Source organism: Cebus imitator, unplaced genomic scaffold, assembly GCF_001604975.1.
Source record: "Cebus imitator isolate Cc_AM_T3 unplaced genomic scaffold, Cebus_imitator-1.0 Scaffold633, whole genome shotgun sequence".
Taxonomy (NCBI): domain Eukaryota; kingdom Metazoa; phylum Chordata; class Mammalia; order Primates; family Cebidae; genus Cebus; species Cebus imitator.
In genome coordinates this window covers 738,015-757,652 of record NW_016107948.1, presented here as the reverse complement: position 1 = coordinate 757,652, position 19,638 = coordinate 738,015, and the positions used below count along the sequence as shown (strand labels likewise).

General features: G+C 44.4%; 1 protein-coding gene across 1 annotated transcript; it reads left to right on the top strand.

Annotated features, from left to right (window-relative positions):
• Window positions 1-561: 561 nt before the first annotated feature.
• Window positions 562-17,453, top strand: LOC108295326 (neuroblastoma breakpoint family member 4-like). Its single transcript, XM_037734548.1, has 12 exons — window positions 562-733; window positions 2,142-2,244; window positions 3,400-3,614; window positions 4,652-4,724; window positions 5,589-5,800; window positions 6,999-7,050; window positions 7,183-7,280; window positions 7,378-7,585; window positions 7,691-7,863; window positions 12,028-12,264; window positions 14,270-14,470; window positions 17,383-17,453. The coding sequence occupies exons 1-12, from the start codon at window positions 562-564 to the stop codon at window positions 17,451-17,453; spliced, it is 1,815 nt and encodes a 604-aa protein (XP_037590476.1).
• The last annotated feature ends 2,185 nt before the right edge of the window (window positions 17,454-19,638 follow it).

Sequence of the window (19,638 nt, the reverse complement as noted above, 5' to 3'; positions counted from 1 at the left end):
GGGAAACTATCTCTACCTCGATGATTTTATACACACATGAGATGAACTGCGAGGAATATGCTTAGATGTGTTGAGAAAGAAGTGAGTCTATAGCATTGTCACAAGGGTGCACAGTTACTGAGAGTGACTGGTGAAGAAATGGTCCCCATCAGTGACTGTCGGGTGAGACCAGGGGACTTTGGGTTTCAACACAGCTGGGCAATTGGAATGCAGGGCTCCTAAGATTCCATGACACCCCCACCTTCTAATTCTGTTATTGCAACTGCAGACGGTTACCTGGCACGCTGGCTGCTACCCACCTCACTCTTGTCAGAGGCAGAGCTACAGGCAGTGCCTTCGGCTCTGAGCTCAGGCATCCTAAACGCTTTTTTTTTCGGTTAAGGACTCTGAACGACTGTGTTTTGTGGATCAAGTTCTTCTCAAACGTAAGTCAACAATTCCAGCTGTTGTCTTCCCTCAGTCCCGAATAAACCTAGTTGATTTCATTAGTTTTTGACCTATCATGTGCTTGGGTTTCTTCTCCCCAGTCCCTGTTTGAACTCTTCTGCCGCAAATGTCGGCATGGTGGTGGTAACTGCCATACATTTGCCCCATGACAGGGCAGAGATGAAAATCAACCAGGAATTGCGCTCCCAGCTGGCAGAGAGCCAACAGCAGTTCGAAGACCTCAAGGAGAAATTTCTTATGAGTCAAGCTACTGCCTACTCTCTGGCTAAACAACTGAAGAAATACAGTAAGTTCTATAGATTCACCATCACGAAAGTGATGAATCAGCACCTGTCTTCTCTCTGAGATACTGAACGGTCTCTTCATCAGAATTAATTTCATCCTTTCCTTAGTTCCAGGAAAACAGAAATGGGTATTTTAACTTGATTGTGTTAAGGATGGAAAACAGAGGCACAACGTACTTAGCAACTGTTCCACGTTAGCAGTCCGATGTGCGGTGGGACTAGAGTTAAAATCCTGCCTACTGACCTCTGACTCAGGCCCAGACCCACTTGCTTTTCTCAGCAAGATGCTCAGTCATGTTTACAAGAATGCTCTCTGTACCCTAGAAGATCCTGCAGACAAATAACATCTAGTCCGTTGGTCCAAGTGCCTGGAACTACGGCATTCAGTTTAAGCTTCTTTGAGGCCCTATAGGCAAATCTCTCTTCAGGGAACCCCGGGGGAAACATGGAGACAGTACAGAGTACCTGCTCTAAGGAGCTTAAAGAGGAGGCTGCTCCTAATAGTAATGGTGTCATTCATAAGTGACAGCATGAAAAGCAAGGAGTACCTTGGTGAGAGGGAAGTCCTGCATCCTGGGGTACAGGCTCTTATCCTAAAGAGGAAGAAAGATGGCACGTAAGACATTGTGGAGGTAGCAGTGCCGTGTGCAGAGCAGGGAGCCTGGGCCGGTCTCCTGAGCTCCATCCAAGTTGCCTGTCTTCTCTGTGCCTCAATTTCCTCATCTGTTCATTGCATACTATAATAATACCTACCTCTGTAAATTGCTGCAAGAATTACATGACCTGTTTCTTCTAATTCTCCTAGAACAATTCTTGGCACAGAGTAAACACTATTAGTTCTTCAGTCTACTGTTTCTAACTTAATCCAAATTTTATTAGTATTTGGTCATATTTCTATGATGATCTCAGGGTCTTATGCCTCATATTTTATATAATTATATTCAGATATGATTTTTTAAAATCTTTGACATATTTGTGCTTGAAATTCCCAGTACCAGGGAATCCATGAGTCCCATAGTCCTAATGGCCTTTCCTACTGTACAGGGTATCACTACTTCATGCCCTAGTAGAGTGTTTGACAGGAGAGGCTGCAAGGCTTGGGAAAGTGTCCCACGATTCAGAGTCAGATCTCAGGGGCTGTGAATTCTGACTCTGCCTCATTCCAGGTGAATCATCCTGTCAAGTGACTTGATGTGCCATTGAGCTTCTTTTTCCCCATCTCTAAGATGGAGAGTATCAGATGCCAGAAAGTTGGGAGGTTGACAATTAAAAATGAGGAAATCCCTCACTACAGTCTGGTACTGGGGATGCTTTTGTCCTTGGGACAGACACTGCCACCTGCCCTGTAGGCAGTGACCACACCAGCATGTCCAGCCTTCCACTGAGGCAGGTGTGACTGTCTTTTCTCAGAGCGTGAAGAGGACAAAGACATCATAGACTCTGTGCTGAGGAATGAAGTGCAGTTCATAGAGGAGAAGCTGGCAGAGAAGCTCAGGCAAGCTGAGGAGCTCAGGTGAGCAGACGCCGTGGGGACAGGCAGGTGGGCAGGGGTGTGATCTCTGAAGTGCAGCAGTTCAGCTGGGAGAAGCAGGAGCTAAGCTGGGCCAGGACAAGGGCAGGCATTTACCTGCCAGGCACATTTCACACAAATATTCATAAAGCAGAACAGTAATCTTAGCAAGTTATGGGTTACAGTTGTTTCTTGATCTTTGATTTCTCTTTTTAAAACAACTAGTTGTTGAATTGAAATTTGCATAACCAAAGTTCATTAAAAGAAAACGAACCACCCAGCAGCATTTACTACCCTCAAAATGGTGTGTGATCACCACCCCATTTTCTCTTAGTCAGAGTCACCTCCTGACTGACTGCAGCAACTCATTCATTCAATCAATATTGCCTTCTTGACCTGTCATTCGCTTCTTCTTTCATCTTTCCAATTCACCCCATCTGCACCTGGCCACGTTTCTGTGCATGGCTTGTTTCCAGTCACTGCAAGATTCACTATGTGAATTTTCACATTGAAATGTCCATGCCCAAAGTGAGGAACTGAAAGGACATCCCTTTAAAATTGATTTAGGAAGGCACTGACTTTGGTTTACAGAAGAAAAAAAATGAATGGAACATCTTAAAGGATCTTATAGGAGCTCTCTCTGATACAGAGAAAGCCTCTAGTTAAATATATATTTGATATCTGTATATTATAAATAGAGAGATATAATTTTTTTTCTTTTTTTCTGAGATGGAGTCTCATTTCTGTCACCCAGGCTGGAGTGCAGTTACACAATCTCAGCTAACTGCAACATCTGCCTCCAGGGTTCAAGAAATTCTCCTGTCTCAGCCTCCCAAGTAGCTGGGACTACAGGCATGCTCCACCATGCCTGGGTAATTTTTGTATTTTTAGTAGAGGCAGGGTTTCACCGTGTTGGTCAGGCTGGGTTTGAAGTCCTGACATCAGTTAATCTGCCCGCCTCAGCCTCCCAAAGTGCTAGGATTACAGACGTGAGCCACCATGCCCTGCCTAAAAAAACGTGTGTATATCCCCAAACATGTTGTGACCTTCTGCTTGGAGGGCTCCTTGAGGACATTCTCACATAAACCTCCGTTGCAGTATTAGAACTGATCACTCACCCCTTTCCGTTATTAAACGTTCTCTGCTATCTCACCATAGGCAATATAAAGCCCTGCTTCACTCTCAGGCAAAAGAGCTGACCCAGTTACGGGAGAAGTTACAGGAAGGGAGAGATGCCCCCCACTCACTGAATCAACATTTCAAGGCCCTTCTCACTCCTGATGACCCTAACAAGTCCCAGGGTCAGGACCTCCGAGAGCAGCTGGCTGAGGGGCACAGGCTGGCAGAGCATCTTGTCAACAAGCTCAGCCCAGGTAAGGTGGACACAGGCCCTGATAACACACACACCCGGGTTTATCAAAGTCCCCAGACCTCCACACCTCCACAATGACAATTTTATGGGTAATGTTTCTTTCCACTGAAAATTTGTAGCCACGACATGACCAGGACTTCCTGGGTAAAAACAGAGATGGGAAACTCATGGGGTTGGAGGTCACAGTATTGCAAATGTCCCCTCATTTCTTACTGGAATGTGGTCTTTGAGGCAAAAGGCAGCATCTGTCCAGTTTTAAAGGACAGGAAGGAGGCTGTGACAGGAGGCAGCTTGTTAGAGTAAAAAGAGCCCTGGACTAAGAATGAAGGTTCCCAGGCTCTATCTTCAGCAATGTCTTTAGCAGCTGTGAGGAACTGATTAATTCATCCTTCCTGAGTTCCTGTCTCTAAATCTGTAAAGGCAGGCAAACTATCTCTTGCATTCAAATGTGGGAACGCTTACGACTATATTTCACAATGAGATAAAGCCCCTCGCTGTGTGGTGTTGGAGAAGGTACTTAATGTGGGGACATTTGATAGTAGGAAGTGATCTAGACTGGAACTCCCCATGGAGAGAGTGTCCCTGGATAGCACAGTGGAAGTCTCTTGGAGCGCCCATGAAGTCCCGATGTATGGAGTATTGTGGGACAAGTTTGTTTGTCCTGTCCTAAGAGAAAGATACAGGTTGTAATGCAAGCTGTGACAGGACACAGAGCCTGTGCCTGGGTATCAGAACCGTGGCAGGACTGGGGAGATAGCTGCTGAAGCTTAGAGAGAGGCTGGACAAGCCTCTAGCAATATGGGGAGCAAGGAGTCTTTTCAATATTTGGCCACAAATTGATGGTGGCCCTCCAGTTCAGAAACACCTTCCCTCATGGATCAGGAGAACATGCCAGGGCATTTTTTAGAGATAAACAGTAGAGTTTTCAGTACAACGCAGACCCATACATGGATGCTCATGTCTCAGTGCACATAGGGCTAACTGTGCTTCCAGTGGGTGACGTGGGAAATTCCTGAATAGACACTTCTGTATTTCCAGAAAATGATGAAGATGAGGATGAAGATGTTACAGATGAGGAGACTGAGAACATACAGGAATCACCTGCTCCCAGGTAACACTAAATAGTCAGGAGTGGGTAATGGGTGGTAAAATATGAAAAAGGTCTCAGAAGGAACACAGGTAGGTAAAGGTAGTCACAGATTCCAGATGCAGGATACAGATAGCTGCAGAGTGCACTGATTTCATGAATTAACCAATAAGGAAATAGCACTGTTAACATGCTTGTCCATTGTCTTCATGGTACCTGTAAGCATGACCCTCGTTGAACTCACTAGCCTTAGGGACTTCCTGCACACACACAGGAGACCTGTCCTCCCCTGTATTGAAAGCCAGGAGGAGATTCAAAGCCACTTTCTACACGGTTGTCTTTAGACTCTTGTTAGGGAAGATAAATAGCAAGGAGGCAACCAGCAGAGAAATTAGGAACACCTAGCAAAGTTAAACACTAAGAAAAATACCTAGAAAATATTTACATTTCACATCACATTGTTGAAATTTTTTTAAAAATCTAGAAGGCACACCATCTCTGGAGTCTACCATGGCTCAGACACCTGTATTCCCTTGGCCACAGTATGTTAAACGCAATCCAGCTTAACACACATGACATGGCAGCTGTTTTTGGTTCTGTGTGTGTGCTCTCAAGACTGTACCATACAGAAGCAGCTGAATCTCTGTCTTCTTCAGCTCCTGTCTGTCCAGTGCAATGAACACCAGCCACTCTCTTCCTCTCTGGTTCCCATGGCAGCCATGCTCTGTTGCAGATAGAGGAGGATTGCCTGTTCCCTCTTAAACGGAAACTCCCCTTTGCTTTCTGGGACCACTACCTTATGCCTCCCATCAAAACCAGCTGGGAATTCCTGGGGCCCAATCCCTCTTGGTTTAATCTTTGTCATCTCTATCCTACCTGGCTCATCAGGGAGGTGCAGAAGGCTGAGGAAAAGGAAGTCCCTCAGGATTCACTGGAGGAATGTGCTGCCACTTGCTCAAATAGCTACGGCGCTTCTGACTCCAACCAGCCTCACAGGAGTGCCAAAGTCACATTTGAGGGAGACAAAGTCGACTCTGCTCTGGTTGTAGACAGTGAATGCACTCAGGATGAAGGGGAGGAAGCTCTAAACATTCTCCCAGGTAGCCTGTATATTCTTTATCCCTCATACCTCTGTCTAGGCCGAGGAAGATCAATTCTGAGGATGGGCTGTATACATACACATTGGTTTGAATCAGAAACTAGGATGAAGCTGGGTGCAGTGCCTCACATCTGTAATTTCAGCACTTTGGGAGGTCCAGGTGGGTGGATTACTTGAGTTTGGGAGTTCAAGACCAGCTTGGGAAATGTGGTGAAATCCATCTTTACAAAGAATATAAAAAATTACCCAGGCCTGGTGGTGCACACCTGTAGTCCCAACTATTCATAAAACTGAAGTAGGAGAATCATCTGAGCACAGGAAGTTGAAACTGCAGTGAGTCATGACCGCACCACTGCACTCCACCCTCACCCTGGGTGACAGAGAGAAACCCTGTCTCAAAAAAAAAAAAAAAAAGGAAAAAGAAAAAAAGAAAGGATGGGAGGGAGGGAGGACTAGGATGGAATGTTAAATACAGATATCAGTGGCTCCGATGGCTTTCCACTTCTCCCTGGCCCCAATATCGGGTTACTGGACCACAAGCAGGTGTGACTAATTCATAGCCACCTGTGTACAGGAGCTGTACGGGAGATATCTGTCAGGCCTCCTAGCTCAGTTCCTATGTCTCTTGTCCCCTGTAATGATGTAATTTGTGCCCCTGCACAATGTCCACGGAGTTTCTATGCTTGTCCACGGCCACTGACAGCCTCGCCTGTGTATTTGGCGATGTTGTTTCCCTGATATCACTCTTCTCGGCTTCAGTCTTGGTCTCCTTTGAGTCAGATTGTCCTAGCTATGCAGTCACCTTGATACCAGGAGGTATATAAATAAAATTTATCTTACAATTCATCGACCAGGATATACGATGAGATAAATCAGTGTTCCAGCAATACTTCTGGAGAGTAGTTAGAACCATTTTTGAAGATCATGGGAAAAAAAATTGCTAAATTGTTTGCACAGACTTAGGTCAGAAAATATGGGATTATGATATTAGATGAGGGAGATTCTGTCCCATGGGTCTGGAAAGCAGGCTCATCTACTTCTGACAAGGCTTCATCTAGAGCACGTTAGAACCTTCCTGTCAGAATATCACATTCTTACACTGAGGATATTTATGTCCTTGTGCTATGACTGGACACTGATTTGGTCTTGTTGAAGTGTGATTTGCTTACTGTGACTTGCTCTCCTAAATTTCTTTACAGGAAACCAAAATGATCATGAGGAAGAGGAAGGAAAAGCGCAAGTGCCCCCCAGGTAACTATGGATTTGTGGGCTGTTAGCTCAATAGTGACACCTGGAGACTAGGGATCCAGGGAAAACAGGATAGGAAGTGATGAATAGAGAACTGTGTCATCCATTCATCCAAAAATTCCCTCTCAAGCATAGGAATGGACAATCAGTTGAGCCAGGTGAACTGACCAAACTCAGGGATTTCCTGACCTCACCTGATGTCTGCCTCTTTGGCATTATCACCATGTTTACAAGTATTTAATAGCAGGAGAGTGAGTGAAAATAACTCACATCCTGCTCACTGTTTTGAGAACAAGTGATGTTGAGGAAACAGGAACTCTTTCTGTGAAGATTCAAGAACCTGTATTCATTTGGCCTCTGATGCTAATGTCAACAAACTGTATGCAGAAGTGCTGAATGCACTGTGTCCTGGCAGTTTCCCACAGGGATCCTCCATCTCCTTCCTCCCCAGCTCATTGTCTGCCCAGTGCACTGAGCACCTGCCGCTCTGTCTCCTGCTAGAGACAGGGAAGGATGGTTATGTCTTTCTGAGGGGACTGTACGAGGCTTCCTCTGGCCCCTCCTGTGGTCCTTCCTGTAGAACCAGCTGGGCGCAGTGGTTTTGCTTCTCTCCAGTGTTTATCTTCTGTCTTCTTTCCTCCAGGCTGAGCCGGGAGCTGCCAGAGGTAAAGGAACAGGAAGTCCCAGAGGACTCCTTGGATGAAATTTACTTGACTCCTTCAGTTCACCATGACCTGTCTGACTGCCACCAGCCTTATAGCAGCACCTTGTCCTCGTTGGATGATCAGCTCATATACTCTGCTCTGGATGTAGCCTGTGAGTACTCCAGCCTGAAGATCACAAAGCTCCAGTGTCTTCCCAGGCAGTCTCCATATGTTTTGTTTCTGCAACTTGTGTAGCTGAGCCAGGCCGTCAATGCAGGCAGGCCCTGTACACTGAGCCTGTTTTTAATCTGGCTCTGGGATCCCGTTTCGATCACATACATCCAGTGGGTGAACCTTCCTCTACTCCTGTCCCACGTGACTCCTCTGTCACCTGGCTGCTTCTTGCAAGAGCAGGCTGTGGGCATAAAAACTGGAAAGGGGTTAGGGCTTTTAGCAAGTTCTTGTCCACAGTAGCTCATCTGGACATATTTGCATAACAAATCTTCTCCTTTAAAATAGGGCATCTCTTCTTTCTGAAATTATGTTGCTAACTACATGCCTTGAACAGTGCCCTTATCTGTTCTCTGGCCATCCACACATGCAGGAAGTTTTGCACAATGATCTGGAGGCCTGTTTTATGATTCCTGTGTCTCATACTGGATTCTCTACATCACAGATTCCCAATGCAGGGGCCATCCATGGACCCTTGTGGGTCCATGACCTGTTAGAAACTAAGCCACACAGCAGGAGGTGAGCGGTGGGAGAGCATGAGCGGTGGGAGAGCATTACTGCATGAATTCCACCTCCTGTCAGATCAGCAGTGGTATTAGATTCTCACAGGAGCTGGAACCTTATTGTGAATTGTGCATGTGATGGGTCTAGGCTGTGCAATCTTCATAAGAATCTAATGCCTGATGATCTGTCACTGTCTCCCAGTGACTGTCACCCCCAGAAGGGAACATCTAGTTGCAGGTAAACAAGCTTAGGGCTCCCACTGACTCCACATTTTGGTGAGTTGTATAATTATTTCATTAGATATTGCAGTGTAATAATTATAGAAATAAAGTGCACAAAAAATGTAATGTGCTTGAATCATCCCAGTCCATCCCCGCTACATTGTCCCTGAAATATTGTCTTCCATGAAACCAGGCCCTGGTGCCAAAAAGCTAGGGAACTGCAGCTCTACTTCCTCTGATGTCTCTTCCCTCCACTGATGCAGTCTGGCATCCATTCCTTTATGCACGGCAAGGCTTGCATCCTCTGTAGAGCTACAGTGTTTTCTTCTACGTATGGGTTTCTCATTTCAATCAAGATTTGGTCTCAGTGCTATATTCTCATGAAAAACATTGAGATCTAGTGTCCCTCATGAGGTACTGGCCTAACCGATGAGCAAAGCAGAGTGGTTCCTGTCCCCATGATGTCCAGAAAACCCTTCCTCTGAGCACGGGCCTCTTGGTGTAGCAGCTTCACGGATATGTAGAGAAAACTTTCAATTTTCATTTCTTCTTGCTCATTGTGTTTCTTTAATTCCATTCTGGGAGTTTCATGTGGATTTTTGGGAGTTTCATTCATCAACTCATTTTCTAGGAAGAGCAAGGAACTCTGTGATGTACCCTAGCATATCTGTTGTGATAAAATTAGCAACAATGCCAGGTGCGATGGCTCATGGCTGTAATTCCAGCACTTTGGGAGGCCAAGGCAGGTAAATTGCTTGAGCTCAAGAGTTTGAGACCAGTGTGAGCAACATCATAAAAGTATGTCTCTAGAAAAATTAGCAGGGCATGGTGACAAACACCTGTAGTCCCAGCTACTTGGGAGGCTGAGATGGAAGGATCACCTGAGCCTGGGAAATTGAGGCTGCAGTGAGCTATGATTGCACCACTGCACTCCAGCCTGAGCAACAAACTGAGACTCTGTGTCTCACACACACACAAAGAATGAAACTAGCAACAACAATGTTGGCCTCTTTTCTGTTTTGGTCAGTGAGTGCCTTTCCTGCTTGGACCATCCCCTTTCCCATTTTGTATTTCTCCCTGAATTTGAAAAAGCTAATACTTTTCTAGGATCACAGTAATTCATGAAACAAATAAAATACACATTGGCCTTGCATCTGCTGTATGCCCTGGCCCTTGCCAAACAAGCTCTGTCCTGCTATGAAACATTCAGGGCTCAAGAAATGCTCCCAAATGGGCAGTGGCATTTCCCTATTAGAGCTGAGGACACTGGGGCTCTGGAAAATTTCCTGCACTTGCCCAGGATGTCCCAATTAGCCGTGGTGGGAACATAAGCCCCTTGTCTGCCTGACCCCATGGCCCAGTTTCTGTCATTTCTCTGTGGGGGTACCTGTCAGGTACTGAGCCACTATGGGTGCTCGCCTTTTTCCTTTTGTAGAAATTATTTTGGAAGAAAGTCAAGTTGAAACAGAAAAGTTGCTGGTCTGGGATAAAGAACTCCTATAGCACCTGGCACAGACTTGTCAAGAAGGATTACCTCTGTGCACTTTGTCCGTGAGCAGAATCAGTGGCTCCTCCGGTTCCTCCAGGGGGACCTACAGCTCCCACAGGCTCTCCCTTAGAAAAGCACTCAGGGGATGAAGGGTCCTAGTCTCTCCCCACCCCCTGTCCCCAGGGTTTCAACTCTCAGCTTGGCCATGCTTGGGTCCCTGTAAATCTGTGGAGCTGCATCTCATGAACACCTCAGCCAGGATGGGGCTCCTACAATAAGAAAGGGAATTGCTCTGACATGTCTCAGAAGTGTGATGTCTGTGATGTGGGCCTGTCCTGCCAGGGCGTCAGGAGACCTGGGCCAGGAGAGGCCACATTCATGAATGCAAACGGTCCGAGATGAATGAATGTGCCCCTCAAATTACACAACGAGGCTTCCTGTGTGTGGCTTCATGATAATAATGCGGGAATAGTGTGTATAATGCACAGCCCTGATGCCAGCAGCCGTGTCAAAGTGCATCTGCTCTGCCCATCCTCTCCCTGCAGAGAAAAGCTTGGTAGATTTAGAAAGAATACAACCTAAATTATTACTTGATCTTTTATCGCAGGCTTTCCCAACCTGCCCAATTAACAATGCCATAGTACATCAGAAGTTTGAAAAAATCTTTTCCCTTTTCTTCTGAAAATGCAAATATTCAAAGTATAAGTTTAATAAGACTCAGTAGTCTAGAAAAGAGGGATAAAGTGACGTGAGAAAATTAAGTAGTGAGAATCAAAGACATTCACAGAGCTTGATTCTAAATAGCAAGTGCAGAGAATCAGAAAGGGAGAGATGTGTTTGCCCAGACTTCATCAGCCAGGTTTGTTGTTTCAGGATGTTTTCCTCATTTGCTCAATGTGAGGTATCTTGAAATGTGAGTGTCCTAAGTGGCTGAGGGTTAATCATCAGTAAAATGTGCCCTGAGCAACTAGGGATGCCAAACCTGGCTGAGACAATGGCTCCTGGACAAAGACCACAAAGCTGGATGGCACCTGGTGCAGAGAGGAGCCCTGCAGCAATGTGGATCTGGCCCTGCGGGCGCCATCCCTATCCTAAGCCAGACATGGACTGGCATGAGGTCATCGGGAGACTTTCCTTAGTCCACTCTGAGAATGTGCATTCCTCTCCCTGTGGAAATAGAAATAATTTGTCTTCCTGAACCCCACTGAAGGAGTGGGTAATGTGAGGACTGTGCCCTGTGTTACCTTCCTAAGGAACTGCACGTGCTGATCTGCAGCTCTTATGGCTTCTGAATTTCCCCCAAGGGAGTAGTCTGTCTACTACATTGCCTATGGCTGCTGACACCCGCTCTATGGCAATAGGTTAGAGATGTGTGGGCAGGGGGTTAAACCATTGTAGGCAATGGCAAATTCAAAACATCCCAGATCCCTGAAAAGTTTGCTTCACTTAGTGTTTGGTCTTCCTCATGGTTCTTTCTCAAAGCCTCGTGGCTCTAACTCTTGCCCTGTTCTTATACACCTGTGTTGTGGAGAACAGCTCCTCCTCTCCTATGCTCTGAGGGCTCTCTAGAACTTTCCTTCTTGGCACAGGAAAGAGATTAATAATGGCAGACTAAGTATCATGACCTTGTTAGCCAATCCAACGTTCTCTGGGCTGAAGAAGGGGTTTTTCACTTCAGGGACACCCCAGCCCTGGAACTCCAGCCCATGTCAGTATCCCCAGACACAGACAGGAAAGGTGACATCACCTACATTGACGTGATATGTGTCTGTGTGGCCTGGGTCACTGGGCGGCTTTACTGAGAGGCAGGGACAGCAGCGATGGGTGTTCTGGATGTGCTTCACAAAGGGAAAACTGAGATTGTTCCTACTGAAGCCCCTTCTCCTTTCAGCTCCCACCCAGGAGGCCTGTGCCCAAGGGACTTGCAGTGGAGACTGGAGCTACCACTTGGCAGAGGTTCAGGCTTCACAGACACAGCTGGAGCCAAGCACCCTGATGACTAATTGTCTGCAACTACAGCTGGATCAAGGGTTCGACTGCGGGAATGGCTTAGCCAGGCTGGGCCTTTCCTCCACCACCTGCAGCTTCACAGCCAATGCTGATTCTGGGACCCAATGTCCCTTTCAAGGTAGGGAAGGAAAGGGGAATAAGAAGGTCTAGTCCAGGTGTTGGTGGTCACGGTGCTGTGGGTGGAGGAGAGAATGGGAACTCTCCGTGCCCACTCAGGGTCAAGTTGAAATCCATGATGCTCCAACCCAGTGAGGTGAGCTAGAGCGTGGGGCTTAGGACAAAATCTGCTCTCAGGTCCTGGTTTGCCTCTCTCTGGTTGTTCACTTTGGCCAAAGATTTTGTCTTTTTGGAGTGTAAATCTCTGTTTCCTCATTGCAGCTACCTAAAAAATAATATCTACCTGTCATCATTGTTGAGAGTATTAATTATTATAATTTCCAAAGGGCCTTATTCAATAACAATTGCTCAATAAACCTATAAATAGCTGTTACCTAATCCATTTGTCTTCTGCCAAATTTACATTTAGAAAGTGACTTCACAGACTATGGCTTCTCTGAGGTAGAGCAATTGTGAACCTCTCTGTTTTCTAGAGACCCCTCTTCCTTTCCTTTCTCACACACACTCCTCTGCCAGTTTTCTTCCTCTCCTTCCCCATCCCTCATGAAGCCAATTTCCACTATCAGGAACTTTCAGTAACAACCTATGAGGTACATTCAGTTAACAGTGTAAATCCTGGGACCACAAGTCAGTTTCTTCTCCTTTTTGTTCTGCTCTTTTTAAAAACAAAGGGCAACTTTCACATGAAAAGTGTTCACATCAGTGTCTTTTATGAACCTCCATTTAGTTCATCACCTCCACTCATGTCCATGGCCATGTCCTCAGTTTCCATCTCACAGGGATCCACGTCTGCTCAGATTTTTTTAAAACCCTGGGTCGTGTTCATCTTCACTCTCTGTCCCACTCAGTATCTCCTCCCGGAGCCCCTGGGGCTGCCTGGTTCTCATCTGTCACGCAATGCCCTCAGCTGAGGAATGAGGGGACCCCTGTCCTCAGGAGGAGGGAGGGTCACGTGAGATAATGAGCACCATCTGGGTCCGTGGAGAGGACACATGGAAGGCGCTCAGCGGGTATCGGGAGATGCGCAGTTCCTGATACGTGCCTTGATAACTTATTTAAACTGATTTCTTCCCACCAGAATCTCCTTTGCTTCTCTATGGATTCTCACACCCCGAGCCAAGACTCACCCCAGTGGCTCAGACACACTGTCTCTTGCTCACTTTCCCTGGAGACCAGAGCCTGAACCAGGTTTCAGGTAAGAGGACAGAGTGAACCCCTTCAGCTGGTAATTTCTCCTGCTGTCTAACAGGTCGTTTGTTTCTCTCCACACATTTTCTTTCTCATTCTTCTCATGTTTCTATTTTTTTTTCTAATTCAATAGACCAGAACAGTCATTATAACGTTACATTTAATATCTTCCAAACCCCTATGTAATATTTCTTCATTAGATTAATACATACAGATATATGCATTGATGTAATTTGTCATATAGATTATGTGTATTTGGTGTGTATGCTACATAGGGTGTATATGTACATGTAATAGATCATATAATGGTACAAATTTTGTAAATTCTCCAGGTTTAGGCTTCCCCGGTTCTTTCCTCTCATCAGCTGCTGTAACCTCTGTCTGGTCTCACCTCTGTGTCTCAAGGGCTGCCACCCTGCCAGCCCGTTCCATCCCCATCACCTGTTTGAACTCAGCTCTGATTTAACTTTCATTTTTATAACCTCTTCCCTCCTCAAAGCCCAGCCTACATACAGTGTGATTTCTTTGCTTTTGCTTTATCTACCAGAAAGCTATTTGTGTTTCTTAATCCTGTGTTTCTTGAATATTTTGGGGGGACTGAGAGTGCTTTTGCCTCCTGACATACTTGTCATTGCCGAGTAATGTAAAAAAGATCAACAAAAAAGAAAATATTAAAGTGATTCTATTGACTTCCGCTCATACTTTCGACTTTCTTGTCCAAGGCCTCATTCCTGATTTGATGTCCTTTGGGTGGAAGAGAAAGTCACAGTGAGATCAGGGGTGCCAGTGGATGCCATTGGCTGTCGTTTTATTTTCAGAGCTGGTTTTAGAGCCCTCTGCTGGGATGAAGAACCCTCCACAGCTGGAAGATGATGCACTTGAAGGCTCAGCGGACAACACACAAGGACGTCAAGTCATTGGCCATATTAACCACTCAAGTGTCCTGAAACCAAAGAGTATTAAAAGAAAACTCCTGTTCAGCAAGTGGATTCCCTGGCTTTCATGCTTAGGGTGCAGAGGTAATCACATCTATGACTCTTAGCTGCACTCACTTCTTATTTCTCTCTGTCTCTGGTGGCAGCTTATTCTCCCATTGTTTTTTCTCTTCCATTTGTTCTCTCTAGTTTCTGCTATTACCTCTGTCTGGTCTTACCTCTGTGTCCAATGGGCTCCCACCCTGCCATGCCCTTTCTGTCCCCATCTCCTCTTTGCTCTCTGAACTCTGTTCTATTCCTTCTCCTTCTGCTGTCTTGAGAGTCCCTCTCATGGCCACAGGATGGCCAGGTCTCCTTGTTCTCATCCAACTGCATAGTTTAAGCTGCTGAACACAGGGTTTTTTGCCTGAAATTACACACTCTCTTGGGAAATTTACCTTTCCTCACTGCATCTCCAACTCCATTGCCTCTTTCTGCAGGGAGCATTGCTTTACTACATCATTTACACATAGGTTTTTCTCTTGAGTTGGATTTTGAGCAACTCATCTTATTCAACCCTTAATCATCTCTTGTTCGGCTGAATGAGAAACGTGAAAACCGAGCACAAACAGCCCCACTTAGAAAACTAAACTAGAACCAGATGTGAGTTCCCTACTAGCCTGGAATCAGGTTAGTCTTCAGCCCCAGATGTGTAGCCTTGTGACAATGTAGATGGAGTTGACAGGGACTCAGTGTTCTCACCTCATGGACTCATTTGAGCTGACATTAACTGGAGGACATTTATGATTGTCTAAAGTGACATCACTCCAAAAGTACATGCAGAGGACAGGACTTCAAAACTGCATACATCATGAGGTACATCATTCTAACCTCTCTCCTTTTTATTCTCATTTCCACTTCTACAAGTCCAGCGAAGGATCTAAAATGCAACTCGGAAGAGTCTTGAGGCCGGTTTATATGAGATAGCACTTTCTAAATTAGCTTTGAGAAAAGTGACTCCACGGCCAGTTTTATGAATACACAAGATGACAGACAAGAATCTGTCCACAGAACAATCTTTGCTTTGGCCCAGCCCAATTGATAAGAGAGAAATTTCACTGAAGTTGTCAGAGAGAAGACCAAAATCCTTAGAACCACTGGGAACAAAGCCAATCATGAGATAAATGGGAAAGGAAAGAAACGTGGAAATTGGGTTGTTCCATTTAGTATCTTTATATCCTGCTGCCATGTAATAAAGACCTGGTGAGATTTCAGTTAAGATGAATGCCTTGAACTCACACCTTGAGATTCTCACTTTCATGACCTGGAATGTGGTTTGGGTGTCTGTAGTTTTAAAATGCTCCCACATGATTCTAATATGTGGCAAAAGAGAAGAAGGACCACTGGTCTTCCTTGACCTCAAGTTACCAACATGGAAGTGCCCCATATGTGTAGCCAATCCAAAGGCTGAGCATCCATCAGCCTTTGATGGGACCTATATTCCCCTCTCAACAGCACTGTTTGTGTAGCATAGAAAAAAATCAAGCAGAAAAGCAAGAAAATTAAGAGATTAGACCTTTAGCCTCTGCTTGAAGCTCACTTGCTCAATTTTGAATACAAGATAAAGTAAGAACTAGTCATTGTATTAATGCCTAATGTATAGAAATAATACTTCCCATATTACATGTAATGGAATTTAGTATATTCTTTGGCAGTTTAAAATAAAACTTCCAGTTTACATTTAACTACACAGATTTTACAGCCCACTAATTGGCTCAGCACTGCAATGTGAACATTTCACTTTTGATCACTTAACTGTCCTTCCGCAAAACCCCAAAGGAGAACTTACTGGTCTCACTCTCCTGAAGAGAATGCAATAACAAATCAAGACTGAAATTCCACAAGAGATTATATATGAATACTTCTTTATGCCACTCTTGACACTGACATGAAATATTAAAAAGTAAACTTTCCCAAAATATACTTAAGAAAAATAATAAGTAGGAGGGGAGAGCATAGTAAAACACAAACTAATCCTTTTCACTTTGTACTTCAGAGTTTTGTTGGTCTAGATATTGAGAAGATTAGATGCCTTAAGGTGTAACCAGGTGTGGAATCAACTTCCAGGCAATAGGGAAAATAAGTAGGGCCATGATTACACTCCCTACTCTCTCTTTGCTAACTCCATTTTGAGTGTCTTTTAAAAAAAATTTTCTTTCATTCCTGAACCCCTTTCAAAGAATACTTATAATAATATTTGTTTTTTTCTTTTTTAAAAAAAATTTAACCAACCAAACAAGCACCACAGACATCATATTTCTTTGTAAAACCTTATTCCTGTCCCAGCCAAGGTGATCCAACAGCCTATCATGACTGTTGAGACCTCCAGATTGGAGCCTTTCCTCTAGCTTCCTCCAATCTTGACTGAAAGGGCCTTAGTTCATGGGTACTATTTCCTGGGCTGTGAATAGCAAGTCATTGGCCTTAGTTCAATCTTACCCTCTGTTTTAAAAGGTGGAAGTGGTCGTGGATGTTGTCTGATGTTCCTGCTGCTTCTTGTATCCAAAGTTCTTCCCATGGCCCTCCCGCTCCTCCCTAGAAGACTGGGACATGGAGTTGTAAGGGGATGGGTTTCTCTGAAGAGGGTCCTCTCCTTCTGCAGCCCTCTATGTCTGAGCACGCATGATTGATGCTGAGACATCCTCACTGGGAGGAAAAGCCATCACTCTGCTCCAGACAGAGGGGATCAGGAGGAAAAAGGCTGATGTTCCCGCTGCTGGTTGGGCATAGGTGGGTTCCCTATATCCTGCACCCTAGACTGACTGGAAGATCAGGGAAATTCAGGGGCATTTTCTTCTTACTTGAGGATGGTGCTTTCCTTTCCAGTCAGCCGAACCCTCACCTTCAGCTCAAGTACACAGCAGATCAGTTTGCCCCTGGGATAGCAATCCCTCCAGACTCAGCCTTTGAAAGGACCTGATGAAAATGCTCATTTGATTTATCTCTCTCCCCTGCAGGTACCAAATACTGCTGGAAAGATGCAAAGAATGAAAGGATGTCACATAAAAAAAGTAGCTTTTCCACTTGATGAGAAAAAACTAAAACAGCAAATCAAGTTGAAGTCCAAATACAATGACACTGCAGGGATCTTTCACTGAGGATTGAATTTTAGATCACAGAATGCTCTTGATGATTTCAACCCACTAGGCTTCTTTGATTTGAGAAGCCACAGTCCATCCTAGTCCAATTGTGATCAATACCTGGGGAGACCAATTCCCAGACAGACAAACAGCATTGACAGGCCTTAGCCCCGCTTCTCTCAATTCCCATCCTGTAGAGAACAGAAGTCTGGAGCCACTGGCAGGAGACAGCATGTCACCCGGGACTCCGCCAGGGTAGAGTATGAACAATGCCTTGTTCTTGCTGAAAATGTTTAGCCTGAATTTCATAGAAGGTAATCCTCAGACAACTGTAGGATGTAGAACATTGAACAGGACAACTGACCTGCCTCCTTCAAACAGTCCATGTCACCACCAAGAACACAACAAAAAGGAAAAGAGATGTTTTGCGTTCAAAATGAGTAAAAAGACTATGTAGCGTATGCTTTTTTAGTCATTTTGAACCCCAAATATCTCTTCCTTTTTTTGTTGTAGTCATTAATGGTGGTGACATGGACTTGTTTGTAGAGGACAGGTCAGCTGTCTGACTCAAAGTTCTTCATTTTGAAGTCATCTGAAAATGTCCTCATGATTAAATTCAGCCTAAACATTTGGCCAGGAACACTGTGGAGTCATGCTGTGAGCTTCCTACTTCAGCCCATTTGCAGGAAGATAAGGTCCAGTGTGTCCGTCCCCATCACCGTGATACTAGGATGGTCAGTTGGTTAAGGAGGAGTCTAGGAGCTCTGTCACTTGTAATGACATCTTATTTATAATTAATTTGGCAAGTGGTTTGAAAAATTATTAATATCCTGTATTCTAGCAATCTTCCTCTGAGCATTTTACCATCAATTAATCACCCCTGCCTGTGTCAGTTCTTTATATTTTTATGTTGGAAATTGACTTTCTTAAAATTTTACTATATACTTGCTTTTGCTGGCATTCTGTCATACAAAAGAATATTCTCTGCTCAAATTTTAACTTGCATCCAAAATTAATTTTAGTCTATTAAAGCTAAAATGTTTAAGTGTTAAATCTCTTTAATTAAATTTTTTTGACTATCACTCTGGACTGGTGGATTTTTTACATGCAGTGTTTTAAGCTTTTATTTCATGATTGGTTTTCATGGATAAAGACATAGATTAATGAAAACATTCTTATTTCCCTGCTTATGTTCTAAACTCTCCCATATTTTACTCTATATTTACCATATGTAGCAGATTATATTTACTGTATTTGTCAATGTAGTTTTCTTTGTGTGTTTGTGTGTGCATGTGTGTGGGTGAGAGAGAGACTTTTGTTTGTTATTTAGGAAGGATTGTGTACTTCCTGTTTAACATTGCACTAAAAAGGTTTTGACATCACTAGTCTCCTTTTAACCTTTTGAAGTTGAAATTATAACTTTCAACTTCAAATTTTTGCTAATATGAAAAAGACATTATTTTCCTCTTCTCTGACCCCTTTACCTGCCATTTCTGATAGTGTTATTTCAACCCAAACATATGCCAGTGACAGCCTATGTCTCCCACCTTGTCCCCAACTTGGCTTTTGGTTTAGATCCATTATTAAATACGTTGATGCTCATAAGTTACTCAAAAGTGCATGTCCTAGTCATCACTTACTGAGTAGCATTCATCCTTCACAATGTCCTCATGAGAGAATCACGTCTCTCTGAGTTTTGCATCCTTAAACTTTTCCCAGTGCCTTGGTACATAGATTACTTCACTTGATATAAGGCATTTGCCAAAAATGATTTTTCTTGAGATTTTAGGAAATATTATCTTGCTTTAGGGGACATGCATGGTGTGTGTTCTCATTCTGGGATTCTATTTGTTCTATCAGGACCTTTAGTTTCTGCCAGTTACTTCATTTATTCTCTTCACCACAAGTCTCCAGAGGATTCTTCCTTTGTCCAGGCCTCCTCTACCTCTCTACTTCTCCTGTTGCACAAGCTTGGGTGTGCATAGAAACTGAGGCCAAGTTGTGTCACTGGGCACATTTAGGCATCAACATCAAATGTCTGGCATCAAATGTCAGAATCTCAAACAGGCAAACAGGAAGGAAAACATGAGACATATTGAAGAATGCAATCATTCAGTTGAAGATGACACACAT